This window comes from Podarcis raffonei, chromosome 6 (genome assembly GCF_027172205.1).
Source record: "Podarcis raffonei isolate rPodRaf1 chromosome 6, rPodRaf1.pri, whole genome shotgun sequence".
Lineage (NCBI taxonomy): Eukaryota > Metazoa > Chordata > Lepidosauria > Squamata > Lacertidae > Podarcis > Podarcis raffonei.
The window spans coordinates 73,585,328-73,599,862 of record NC_070607.1 but is presented as its reverse complement, the minus strand read 5'-3'; the positions used below and the strand labels follow the sequence as shown (position 1 = coordinate 73,599,862).

Here is a 14,535-nt window from a genome sequence, read left to right as displayed (position 1 = left end):
GGTGGGTGGGAAGGGTAGATGGCAGAGAATTGATGGTGGTGGTGATGATGATACTACTATTACAGAAAAAAACAGTTGTTTTTTTGTATCCTTCTTAGAAAGGCTACCATGAGATCCGAGAGATCCGCCAATTCCATTTCACCAGCTGGCCAGACCATGGGGTTCCTTGTTATGCCACTGGCCTCTTGGGCTTTGTTCGACAAGTGAAGTTCCTCAATCCACCAGAGGCAGGGCCTATTGTTGTGCACTGCAGGTATGCCTTTAATTCTCTCCCTCACTTCTTTTCATCCATTTTCCTCCTGGTTGTGCTCATTCCCTTGGCCCAGAAGGCACTCCACTACCTTGCCCTAGGGGGTCATGGGAATGAATATTGTGCAGCCTAAATCCCTGCTTTATAACAGGATCCTCCCCCCCCAAAAAAATTTTGCTTCATGCATTAGCCTACTGCAGATTAACCCCTATTAGGTGTGTCACAACCAAATGGGAGAGATATGTGCTGTCACACAGAAGATGGAGCAAGCTTGTTTTCTCCTGCTCTTGGAGGGTAAGACCCAAACTAATGGATTCAAGTTAAGAGAATGGAGATTCTGACTAAACATCAGGAAGAACTTTCTGATGATAAGAGTGGAATGGACACTTTCAGAAGGTGGTGGACTCTCCTACCTTGGAGGCTTTTAAAGTAGAAGTTGGGTGGCCATCTGTCATGGATGATTTAGTTGCAATTCCTGGACTAGATGAGCCTCAGAGTCACTTCCAACTCTACAATTCTATGATTTTGTGGTAGCCCACTGCATGAGGTGGCTGCTTCAGCCTTCCTCATTGGTGGGTCAAACTTGATTGCACTACACATTTCTGAAGTCTTCCACTTGGAGGCTGGGTGGTAGAACTTACCCATAATAAGCTGCAAAGTTTAAAACAGGCATCTTTCCTTTGCAACAGTTATTTTAAAAGGGGACAACTTTTTTTTCAGCCCAAGGGACGTGTTTCCTCATGGGCAACCTTTTGGGGTCTATATGCCTGTGATGAGTGGGGCCAGGGACAAATGTGGCAGAGCCAGAGGCAGAAGTGGGTGGAGCAATGGATTTGAATCTTACCTTTGTATGCAAGATCGTTCCAGCCATACAAGACCCAGATTTATCTTCACATACACATTTCTCCGTCCTCATAAGCAAATGGCATTACCGCAAGTTCAACAACACATTGCAGCCAGGCGAAACTCTCAAGGAGTGCACACAGTAAAGCCAAGGAGGAAGGTGGATGGCATGGAGAGAGTCTCAAGGGCTAGAATGAATGGTCTGATGGGTCATATTATTTCCCCAGGCCTGATGTTCCTCATCCCTATTTTAAAGCATGTTGATAGATAGCTGCTGGTTCAGGTCATGCCCCTAGTGGCACTGATGAACCCGAACATTTGATTCCTTTTCTTTTTAATTTTAGTGATCAAATGACATTCCCTCCTTTTAAAAATTTAAATGACTAGCCCAAAGTAGTAATTACTAAATTTTCCCTAATGCTTCCTTGGACAGTATTACTGTCATTCAGTATTTATGAAGTGCAGGGTTCCTCTAAATATAGAAATCTTACAGCTATTTGTTATAATTTTGAATTGCAGGAAGAGAGTTAACGTTAGGGAAGGGCCATTTATTCACTAAGATTATTCATATTATTCCTTCCCAGCTGTCGATTGATCTGGGCCATTGATTCATTGCCATTAATGTTTCTCTGCTTTGCCCATACTTCCTGCATCTGAAATTTCTCATGCCTTTAGGAAAAAGAGAAAGACTTTCTAGTTTCTTCTGTTCTTTACAGTTTGGGAGAAGGGAGATCTGTGATAAGGCTTGTATTTAGAGCCTAAACATTTGTTCATCCAAACCTGAGCTTTTGTGCCTGGGACAAGTAGCTGGTAGATGTTACTGAGACCTGTTGATGGTCCTGTGGATCAATGAAGGGTAGAGGTGGTGGCTGAGGGGTACAGCAGTCACCACTGTGGAAATGTGTGGTTGCTAGCAAACTTTTCTTTTCCTGGGATGAATAGTCAATCAGCCACTGAGTGCTTGCCCAGTATTGACTGAGGTGCAGCCACCACCACCTCCCAGCTACTACTGGTGCCACTTGCCAGTACTGATTGTCCCATAACAGCAGCCAGCGAATCCTATGAGTGGCCTTCTTCACCAGCCAGTAATAAGTAGCTACTTCAGCACCACTTCACTTCAGCACCATATTCAAGGCTCTGTCTCAAAATCTGGTTTTCAGAAGCTCGTCTCTTGAATACTGGAATTAATATCAGATAGAGCATCCTGGGTAATGGCAGATCACATCACCCTCATCACAAAAAGGCAAACTACAGAGGCAGAATCCTCAAAATATGTATCTGTTGGTGCTCTGCATGTCTTCAGATGATAGGTTTATACATTTCAGTTAGAAGGTTTAGAAATTCCTCCCCACAGCGGGGAAGAAACAAATGCCTGCGAATACAAAATTAGGATGTTGGGGAGAAAGTTCTAGACCAGCGGTTCTCAACCTGGGGGTCCCCAGATGTTGTTGGACTACGACTCCCATCATCCTTGAGCTCTGGCCTTGCTAGCTAGGGGTGATGGGAGTTGTAGTTCAACAACATCTGGGGACCCACAGGTTGAGAAAGGCTGCTCTAGCCCATATTGGCTGTGAGTCTTGGAAGACCTGCTCCTTACCTTGCAGGCTTTTTATACCTGGCCTGGGAGGATGGGGCCCTGACTGACTCCAGCTACAAAAGCCAAGGCTGCTGAACAGAGTCTTGGCCTGGGGTGCTTGTTGTGGAGGGGGGTTGTTGAGGGGAAGGTTGTTGCTGTTTTGATGTTTGATTTGTGATGTTTTAAAATACATTTTTAATGGATATCTATCGACTGGTTTTATTATCTTTTGCATGTTGTAATCCACCTTCAGTATACTATATGAAAATGAGGGTTGCAAATATTTAAACAAATAAATCAGTACAAACATTACTGACAGTCTTAATACCCCAAATACTCAGAACGGTGAGATGCTTGCTTTGAAACTTCTTGCCACCAGGTCTGGATATCCACCTGTATGATCTGAATAATTTGCATAGGGCAGAGATTAGAAGGAAACCGCTAAGCATTGTCCAAATGTGTCTGTCTTGGAGAAACTGGAAGTTTGCTTTTAAAAAATGAAAAGCTGAAGAAAGACCCCTTTGAAATCTGACTTCAGAATCTCTCTCTCTCTGCTTGTCAACAGAAATGCTGTTCCAAGCTGTTTGATATACATATGTGTTTTTGTTTTTAATTTACGGTATTGCAGAAAGTACGACTTGCTATCTTGGGTCTTCTTTTCTCTTTTGGTATTTTCTCCATTCTTTCTTTTAATATCTCTGCTCCGTACCTGTTCCTGAAGTTTTCTAGCCTTGCCTTCCCCAGAGAACTGGAGTGGCACTGCAGTGCCGTCCAGACCTTCAGGGCAAAGAGGGACTAATGAAGGAAGACAGCTGAATTTACAACACTCATTCCCACCACCACCACTGAATGCTCTGCCTTTTCACGGTCCATTGATCTGGTCCCTGTTTCTCTCCCCGCCCCCACCTCTCCTTCAGTGCTGGTGCTGGGAGGACAGGGTGCTTTATTGCCATTGACATCATGCTTGACATGGCAGAGAACGAAGGTGTGGTGGACATATTTAACTGTGTGCGGGAGCTGCGATCCCAGAGGGTCAACTTGGTGCAGACGGAGGTAGGTGTAAGGATGCATTTTCTTGCCTGTCAGCTTGTTTCCAAGAAATAGCTCTGCACTACCAGATGGCTGTAGCCTATATAATGGAAGAAAAGGCAAACATGTGAGCGTATCTAGTATGCCTGCGAAGCCTGGTCAATTAATCCCTTGGTGCAATTTGTGGAATTATGTTGAAGGGTTTGCAAAGTGCCCCTAATTAGTGGGCCAGCAGATATAATTTATTAAATTTATATCCTGTGCCCTTCCTCTGGAAGGAGCCCAGGGTGGCAATGATCTATATTTATTTTTAATACAAGTACCTAAAAAAGCACAGGCTGCTGGCTCCATCTGAGAAGAGGCATTTCATGTACACATCTCATAATCTAGTGCCTGAATATGACACGCACATGCATCATTGAAAAACAAAGTCTGCTTTCATCACTGGAATCACACAGCGTAATTTGTAACGCACAAGCTAACATTAAACATCTATCATTAGCTTCCAAATCCATCTCACAAAGCTGCTGCTATTAAACCCACCAGTTTCCATTAATTGAAACACAGTCTGACCTATATCCAGCCTCTTTAAATTTCCCCAGCAATCATTCAATTCAAATCTACTTTTTAGCTGGGAAAATCTGAGGTGGCCATAGTCCTTGTTTTGCATTCAGCATTTGTAATCCAGGCAACTTCAAAATGAGAGATTTGGTATGATCATCATTACAAGTTCGTATACATTATGTTCATCCCACCACTCACTAGAACCGGATGTCTTAAGTAAGGGATGCGGGTGGCGCTGTGGGTTAAACCACAGAGCCTAGGACTTGCCGATCAGAAGGTCGGCGGTTCAAATCCCCACGACGGGGTGAGCTCCCGTTGCTGGGCCCCTGCTCCTGCCAACCTAGCAGTTCGAAAGCATGTCAAAGTGCAAGTAGATAAATAGGTACCACTCCAGCGGGAAGGTAAACAGCGTTTCTGTGCGCTGCTCTGGTTTGCCAGAAGCGGCTTAGTCATGCTGGCCACATGACCCGGAAGCTGTACGCCGGCTCCCTCGGCCAATAAAGCGAGATGAGGACCGCAACCCCAGAGTAGGCCACGACTGGACCTAATGGTCAGGGGTCCCTTTACCTTTACCTTTACTTCACACATTACACCTCTTATCCATACACATATATTATATTTATACCCCAAATGTAAGATATTATTTTGACAAACAAGTTTTTGCAAACATATCACAATGCAGACATGTTGATCAAAGATCTGTGATTGCTGTCAGCACCCTGTTGAATGTAAATATGGTGGCAAACCTGGGTTTGTCTCCATTGACATAAGTAGTGAAATGGCCCTTTTAGAAAAAGCAGTTATGTTATCAGAACAATCAATAATTAAAAACCAGGTAAAGTATTTAATAGGTAGAATATGTCGCAGAATAAAAGTCTATGTCCACTTGTACACCTTTGCTTAAGCATGTACACCAGGAATTGTAGTTACATGTTGTAGAATGTAAATTGCCATATGCATGAATGTTGCTATAGAAATAATTAACTGGAATCAGTTTTAATGCTGGAGATGGATTAAGATCCAGGCAAAACTTTGCCTATCATTCCACCTGCCCAAATGCTTTTTAAAATGCATCTGTTACCCATGTTTTGACATGTGTTTGCCTTGGCATTGGGTTTGCTTTTATCCAGGAGGGGAAAACACACACACACAGTGATAAAATGCAAGCACTTCCCACTCCAGTTGGACGGTAGGAGTGTTTTGTTGACCCGAGAACTCTGAGAGGGAATGTTGGGCATTTCATTATTAAAGTAGGATGTGTAAGATTGATCCTGAGGAGACTGACAATGATCAATGTACAACTTCTTACTGCGTAGGAACAGTATGTCTTCGTTCATGATGCCATTCTAGAAGCATGCCTTTGTGGCAACACAGCCATCCCTGTTTGTGAATTCAGATCCATATACTACAACATCAGCAGACTGGATCCGCAGACGAATTCCAGCCAGATTAAAGATGAATTCCAGGTAAAATAAAAATGCAGACCTCGTATTTTGTCAGTCATGGAATAGGTGATGACTGGCATGTCTCAAATTATAATAGGGTGCCAAGGATCCTCGCATGTATATTGTCAAAATGTCCACATTTGTCACATTCCATGTATTAGATACAAAAGAGAGTGTACATAGCTCACAATGGTATATAGTCAGATTACAGATTTTCCCTTCCTTCTGGGAATGTGGAAGCACCATTTATAGTAAAAATACATGGTTCAGTAATGGAAACCAAAAGAGGGTCAGACTGGGAGGGGTCCGTTGCATGGATATGTAAGTATGAACAAGTATGTTCATGTATGGGGAGTGGGGGAGAAATTTGAATCAATTCACATTTGAAGGCAAACCTATCTAGTTCACACTTTATGAAATGCTACCATCTTCCAAATTCACACTTTGAATTTTGAAAGCCATCCTTTGAAATTTGTACTTCTCTGAATTTTGCAGTGCAGTTTTCCAGGCAAGTGAAGTTTACAAAAATTCAATTACAAGAGTAAAGTATACAAAAAGTGCATAAACAACTGGAAATAACATTCCAAATTATTAAGGGTATATGAGTATATTAGAATAAATATACACCAGAATACTCGTTCTTACTTTTACTTCTACATAACCACAGGCTGTCCTCACACACCTGATGTTGTGGGACTGGGCTCCCAGTCAGTATGTGTTTAAGCCAGGCATAAATTAACTACTGAGGTGAGTTTCTTGGTTTGCAGTTTTTGTTTGTGTAGCAGATGTCTGCATCAGATTGCATTATTTCTCTCCATTTGCAAGACTGCTGAAAAGTTACAGTTCCATGAATCGAAGAAAAGGTGATCAACGGGTACCACAACTTCTGCTGCAGATATTTAGTGCTTACACGAAGGAAACATTTAGGTTGAATGGACGCTTTTGCTAATGTTTGCCTGGGGCTGTGAAACAAAAATGTAACCATTTCTCTCACAGCAGTGAACAAAATGTTCTGCTTCCATTCACCAAATTGTTTGTAAATTGGTTTATGTTACAAAGCTCACCTTGCTTCATCTGAAAATGGCCATTATGAAGCTAGAAGATGGACTTTCTCCCTTTTAAGTATGCCCCAATCTCATTAACATTTTGTTTACAGCTTTTCTGTTTGTTTCTTCGCAGAGAATCGAAAGGTCATATATCTCTTCCGAAACACTGCTTTACACAAAAATAAAAGTGCACTTTTAACCAATAGATTCCATCAGTTTGCTGCTGCCCACTTTTGAACAGGGTCTGGTGGGAAACATCAGCGATTTTGCTGTTTGGCTGAACAACATTAAGATGCCCTTATTTAAGTTTCACAATCCTGCTTCAGTACCATCTCCAATGTGCACAAGAGGTGCATTCCATATATTATTTGTGTAGAATGTTGCAAGCAGTTATGAAGATCTGGTTTTAGGGAAATGTAATATGCACCCCATAAGTTACTACAGCGCCCCACTCATCTTCTCTGATTCAGAAAAACAAACACTTTCCTGGCTCTTTGAAAACTGCAAGACCAGTATTCAAAGCACCAAGAAGGTAGACAAGCATCTATCTCCAGTGAGATATTCTCAATGTATTTGCCACGAGGTAAGCAGTTGGACTGTGTAAGAAGTTGCCACCAGGTAAATGGTTGGAGGCTTGCTGGTGGGGGATGTCGAGACCCTATCGGGAATGTAGTGGTGTCAGACCTTTGAAATTAAGAGCACCAGCAGAGCCATGTTGGATCAGGTCAAAGGCCCATCTAGTTCAGCATCCTGTTCTCACAGTGGCTAACCAGATGCCAATGGGAAGCCCGAAAGGAGGACTTGAGCACATCAGGAGCTCAGGTCCTGGTTAAGGGCTAGATCAAATCTACAGATCTGGGCTCTGGCACCTTCTTTATATAAATGATGAATGGGCTGGATCTCACTGTGAAACTCCTGTGTAGTCACTATGCAATGTACACATTGAAAAAGTGGCTGTCATACATAAAACTAGAGTAGATTCTGATTTATGATCACTCTATGTATCTGAATGACACCCAGAGGCCTTTGTTGGTACCATGACTTTAGTCTGCTGATCTGTATAAAAAAGATTTAGTTTCCAGCTCCTGCCTCTTAAATAAACCCTATGTGCATTAACTGAATGGCTGCAGGGATGGAGAGAAGAGACCAGGGTGACATTAAAAGGTGCAGGTTTGCTTGTTTTTACAGCTAACTGCATGATCTGGAGCTGTGGGCATGCTTGAGTGTTGGTTTATCAAGATTAGTGGGAAAGAGACATTGATGAATCACTAAGAGGCCAAATGTCTAGCCCTTCTCATGATGCAGCTCATCATGTGCATCCGGGCAAAGGAGTGTCATTACAAGGAATTTTAGGTTCTACTTTGTGCCAGACAGTTGCCTGAGAGAACTCCATCAAAAGGATTTAGCACTGCTGGAGAGCATTCTGGCCTAAATAATTTTTTTTGGATGGCTCTAGTTATCTATAGCATGCATCAATTCCCGCTGAGATCACAGATTTGAGCATCACACATGGATTTGACAGTTTGAAGTCTTTTTATTTGAGTTCTGATTTTAATGTTTGGAATACCATGAATCTATGTGAAATAATAAATGAGTGTTATTCAGTATGGTGTTGGTTCAATCAATTTAATAGCTACGTAGGAAAAACTGGTTGAGCTTCCAACCTTAATATACTTTCTTACATGAACAGTAATGATTTTAAAAGTTTAAAAGCATGAACAAAGGCTCCGAGTCCACCCATTTTTAGCAAAAGCTGATATAATCTAAAGATACACAGTACCTTCTGGTTTGCATTTGACTGAGAATACAGAAGTTCAAATATCATATTAATATGTCACTATGATACAGAATACTGCTGAGTAATATTCCTTGACTTAGCTCTTTAAACAGGAAGAAATGAAAACACCCAATAGCATATGAAGTGTAGCTGGAGTACAATGTAATAATAAATATTAACATTTAAAGCTGAACTTTAGTCAAGATGGGCAGATTTCACCTATCACAAGCTTGGAAGCTTCAGTGACTCTTGCATGGTATGGACATTATCTGGTCTTACTGTTAGCATAGACATCCAAAATAGCCACAACTAAGGTGATATCAGAGATGACTTGCACCATTATGTTTTATGTGTTGTCACTTGGTCATATTTTTCATGCTCTTTGGCTGCTCAGATACCTTATTGGGTTCCTGCAGAAAAGAATATTAGACAGATACATTGTCTGAAATATTAAAAATAGTCTCAAAGCAAGTGTTCTGTTTTCATTTAAACGTGTAGTTTTCAGTACTCTGCAAGCACTGGGGAAGTTTCAAACCTGAATTATGAAGGAAGGTGATTCTATCCTCCCTCACCCCAATGTAGCAGTATGAGTTCCAGCCTTGCATGTTGAGAAGATTTATGAGTTCAGTCTGGCTGCTGTCAGATAGATTGGCAAAAGAGAACGCTTGCATTTTATGTGTAAAATCACATCTTTTTATGTTAAACACTAATCAGCTCCTGTTTCTTCCCTTGCCTACAGACCCTTAATATAGTAACGCCTCGAGTACGGCCAGAAGATTGCAGCATTGGACTCTTGCCAAGGAACCACGACAAGAATCGCTGCATGGATGTACTCCCCTTGGATCGGTGCCTCCCCTTCCTTATCTCCGTTGATGGGGAATCAAGTAACTACATTAACGCTGCACTCATGGATGTAAGCAAACCTCACTCTGAGGTCACGTTTTCTTCTGTATAGATAATTAGAAAATGGGCAGCTCTAGCTAAATACTGTCTGCCTGTTACAGTGGTATGTTTAGTAGGATAATTTCTCACAATAATGCTGACAAGTTTTCCATAATGATTTTTAAAAATATGAAAGCTGCATGGTGGCACATCTCATTGACTGAGTTTGCTCTTACTGTCTGCTGTGATACAGCCCAGGCACAGGTTTCCCACCACAGTGAGAATTAAGCAACAGCAAAATCTCTGTAAGAGAGGGCAGTGCTTGTCCCAAGAAGACTAGGAGAAGGCATCAGGCTGTCATTTTCTTAGAAATGAATCAAAGGGTTGCAGCTCAGGGGTAGAGAATGTGCTTGGCACATGAAAGGTTTCAGACTTAATTCCTGGAATCTTCAGTTAAGGTGTGCGAGGACCTTGGTTTGAGACCATGGCTAACAGTACCGAGAAATGTAGCCCATACTGATTAATGGTCTGCCTCCATATAATGCAGCTTCTTCTGAGAATAGAATCATTCAACTGTATGATTCTGCAATGTGGGAATCTCAACTAAAGCTTCCATGGCAGATGGCTATCCAACCTCTGCTTAAAAACCTCCAAGGAAGGAGAGTCCACCATCTACCAAGGGAGACGGTTCCACTGTTGGAAAGTTAGAAAATTATTTCTGATGTTTCGTCAGAATCTCCTTTGTTGTAACATGAATCCTCTCTTCCTATGGATGGTCATTCCTAAGAGCAGTCTCCACTGCAAAGTGGCTGCAGAAATATCCCCCCATAATTGGGAAGGGGGCACTTGTGTGTGTCTTCCTTGCAAGCACCCCCATATATTTTCCCTTTAGGATGTGTTTTTATCTTCCAATTGATTTTGTTGTTATTCCCTAAACTGAGTGCCAATGGAAATGAACCGCAAGCATACTGGTCCCGCAAACCTGTCTGCTTATTCCTTTTCCATTGTCTATTATGTGCTTAGTTCAGGCTATCGTTGTTGTGAGAACCTCTGCTGTACAATCAAATGTTTGCATCTCTTACAAAAAAAAAGGCTTAAGATACATTCAGACACAGTATGTAGTCTTGTCAAAGTGATTCAGAGGCACTGTGATAGTGGGTACATATCCGTTATCTAACAGCCGAGTGAGCAAAGGCCTTTACTGCTTCACTAAGCAGAAGCTGTTTTCTGCACAACCCGTCTGTGTCTAACTCTGAGTTGTGCTGCTGCCAGCAATGAAACCGCCGTATTTTTCACATTTACAGAGATTGGACGGTGATCAATTCCACTATGAAGCCGAGATCATCCTCATGTCTTTCACCCCCTGCCCTTATTACAGATTGGAATTTTTAAAAAGTGTTTATTGACTAATAATCAGCAGTGACCTGTGAGGGGGTAGAGGTGCGGCAGGCAGAAATAGGCCACCATTTTTGGACAGCAATTGAGGGGAAGGGAATGCAATACAGACACACACACATAAGGGCCTGGCGTCCTTAACTGTGGTTCAGATCTATGTCTGCGTCAACATTAACAGTGGTTAATTGTTTCCCAGATGTGCTTCTACCCTGCATTTGAACCAAAATTGGTTTCAAATGCTGAGTTAGAGGCATTTCATAGTTGGGATGAAATATGGTTAATAGTGCAGGCATAATATCAAACCATGGCTAATGGGAAATTGTATAATGGAAGCAATAGAAACAAAGGGGGAGAGAGCAAAGATCAAGAAAGCAGGCAGTCTTGTGGCCCATTCCCAATCTCTTAATGTTTGGCATTACACCAGCACTAGTCCTGATCCACGTTGGTCTGATCTCTATTTTTGAGTAGGAACAGAAGGTTATGTATCCTCCAATTCCACTGGCCAATTGTTTCAAGGAGTTAAATGTCTGCTTTTTAGACTGATCCCTTATGCTAATCCACGTGCACTCCACAGATGTTTAGAAGGGATTGTTTACTCACTTAAACCATAAGCCAAAGTCAAAATACAATAATGCTTTACATATGTAATCTCTTTTCATGCCAGCATTTTCTTATACTTTAAAGGACAGACGAAGCACAGGAATTTTGTAAATCCACGTGATGGCAAAGGCATTGTCAATTGCAGACTCTGGGCATGGTGGGTAGGCTAATCAGAACAAATAATGGGTAGCTCTTCACAGTTCTGTAGTGTTTGTCAAGTGTAGTGTTTCAGGCAGGAGGCAAATTGCACACACCCAAACTCCTTCTTCTACATAGCTATTAAAGGTACTTATGATATGTCCATAATCTTCAGAATACAAAGTGGTGGGTTTTTGTTGTTGTTGTTGTTGTTAAAAAAGAAATAAAATTAATCACTCAAAATTGTGAAGAAAAAATGTCAAACCTTCAGCAAATGTGCAAATAGGATGGAGGGGGGATTTAATCAGTTCCCAATTATAGGCAAACTTACTGAATTTCCCCTTGCCAAAGCAATGCATAAACTGAAAAACAGCCAATCTTTGCAATTTACGCTTCTCTGAATTTTGCAAAGCAGTTCTCTAAGCCAGGTAATGTGTGAAATTTGCATTTTACTAGGGCAAAGTGCATAAAATTGCATATATTAGTGAACACAGCGTATAAACATGCATTGTTGAAGAGAAAAATACAAAGATGTGCATGTTATTGCATACAAATGCATATATTAGGAGAAATTTGCACTGGACCTGATTCTTTTTCTTTTCTTCATAAAGCCACCTTTGCAAACTGCATCACAAACTGGTTTTGGAACTGTGTGGAATTGAAAGAGTAGCCTTTGTTACAACACAGGGCTGAATTGTTAAATGAAAAGAAGTAAACAGCTCCTGTTGTGGCGGGTGGGTGGGCAGCTGTAGCAGATGCCCATTTTGCAAGCCTGCTTATATCTTCATATTCCGGCCACTCTGCTTTCGATGTCTTTAGGAAAAGGGAAGTCCTTCTTCCAGCTGTCCACTTCAGTCATTTCCTCAAATTATCGCCATTATTTTGCTGAGTCTTGACACATAAATAATTCATAAGGGATAATCCTTGTTCTTATGGCACTTCTCTACTGAAATGTCTTCATTGGGATCCCATTACAAAGGCTTCATTCATTCAATGTGCAGCGATAACAAGGACTGTGAGGTGTGATTTGTATAATCTGGTTACATGGCTTCGTTTGCCTGCCCACAGCCTCCTGGGTTTAATATTCTTCTGAAATCAATGGTGATTGATTTCCCCCACTAACATTAATCCCTTCTTTTTCTTTCTCTCCCTCTCCGCCAACTCTTTTGTCAGAGCCACAAGCAACCTGCTGCCTTTATAGTTACCCAGCATCCTTTACCCAACACAGTAGCAGATTTTTGGAGGCTGGTGTTTGATTACAACTGCTCCTCTATTGTGATGCTGAACGAAATGGATGCTGCACAAGTAGGTAGTTTCTTTGGGGGGTGGAGTTGTGAGTTCGTACAGACTGATTTCTAGAAAACTTATTTATTTCAAAGCAGTTGCTTCTCGTGTGATTTTAAGATCAGAGATAAGCCTTGGCAGTCATGGGCTCCTCCCAGATTTCTTTGGACAATTATGTTGATCTTTGTTGCAGTGAGGGGAGAGATTCTCACATGTTGAAACTGCCATATCTGGGGTTGGCTCAAGACTTCAGGCAGTATACTACTAATGTGTCACATCAGCACAAGGATTTCTGCTTGCGCAATGAAACATTCCCCTTCATCTTCTCATGCAAGCCCTGCACCATCTCCAAATCTGATCCGGAGGGTTGAGGGGGGACCCCTAGAACTGATTAAAAGGATGTACAGGGGAACGGAGGTAGCAGAAATTCTTGTGCTGATGGAACATTTGCCTTAGTGCTATGTTGGATTCTACCTTTGATTTCTACCATGGCAGTCATGAGGCTGTCTCATCACAACATGTCATTGGCCTACAACATGTAGCAAGGCACACACTCAATTTGGTTTGCTCTGTCTTGAAGGGTCCTGTTGAAGTGATGTACCCCCAGAGGCTAATGGATTCTGAAGGATTCCAAGGGGCTCTAGTGAATTTTCATATTGATTCAGCTGATGCTCCCTATTGAAACTTTGACACTCTGAGGAATGTAGGGACCATTCTGGATGCACTCTCAATCCCAAATTCAATCTTCAGGCTTCAGAGGAGAGTCTAGCTGCTGCTTGAAGCACCATTTAGACCCCTTTCTTGCATAGACAGAAAGAAAGGAAAGGGAGATACCTTGGCCATTTCATGTTTAACGCTAAGTGCACTCCTGAAAATTTCTTAGAATCACTCCCACGTAAAAAAAAAAAAAGGCACTGATATGCCCCCTCACACCATGTTCATGGATGACAAATAGTCCCACAAAAATATGGAAGGAAATTTTTTTCTTTGCCTTATGTGTGAGACACTGTTGAAAGCTTTATATGAAAAAAACCACTTCTGGCTTCATCCAACAAGAGTAAGCTACAAAGCATGAACCAGTTTGCTGGATGCCTTTGCCTTACAAAGTTCTGGGTTCTGAACAGCATGGAGAGGAGAAATGTTATCAAACATCTGCTCTTGATAGGTTTTCAAATTCCCATGCATGCAACATCCTCTAAGAAATTATTGGTTTGGTCAATTCTGACACTGATGATTGCCAATATGATGTTGGGGGTCAGGAGGCTGAATACAGGCTCCCCCCATATTCTATATTCAATATGTTATATGTAGATGGCAAATCATGTTAAAGGTTTCACTATTATAGCTGGCTATATTCTCATTGGATGTAATGGGTTTTAGTGTAAAAGCTGGTATGTTGCGTTTTCCTCCATTCTAATTTTGGTTTGTTGTGTGCTTCCCTTTTCTCTCTGAGCAGCTCTGCATGCAGTACTGGCCAGAGAAGACATCCTGTTGTTATGGGCCAATCCAAGTGGAATTCGTTTCTGCTGATATTGATGAGGACATCATCAATAGGATATTCCGGATCTGCAACATGGCAAGGGTAAAAAGATACAATCCCTGGTTTTAACACTGGCATTTAGTCTGGAGCTGGTCTCCATCAGATCAGTAAGCTTTAAGTATACAGAGGTCTGGCTGCAAAGTTCTCACACACAGGAATAGACTTA

At 41.7% G+C, this 14,535-nt stretch overlaps 1 protein-coding gene across 11 annotated transcripts in view; it reads left to right on the top strand.

Annotated features, from left to right (window-relative positions):
- The window catches only part of PTPRT (protein tyrosine phosphatase receptor type T), a 603,119-nt gene that overhangs the window by 574,353 nt on the left and 14,231 nt on the right, over positions 1-14,535 (top strand). For all 11 annotated transcript variants that reach the window (XM_053394030.1, XM_053394036.1, XM_053394029.1 and 8 more), the window contains 6 exons: positions 99-253; positions 3,587-3,722; positions 5,579-5,728; positions 9,270-9,443; positions 12,719-12,850; positions 14,286-14,411. In XM_053394030.1, the coding sequence (XP_053250005.1) occupies positions 99-253; positions 3,587-3,722; positions 5,579-5,728; positions 9,270-9,443; positions 12,719-12,850; positions 14,286-14,411 (873 nt within the window). The remainder of the gene's footprint in view (positions 1-98; positions 254-3,586; positions 3,723-5,578; positions 5,729-9,269; positions 9,444-12,718; positions 12,851-14,285; positions 14,412-14,535) is intronic.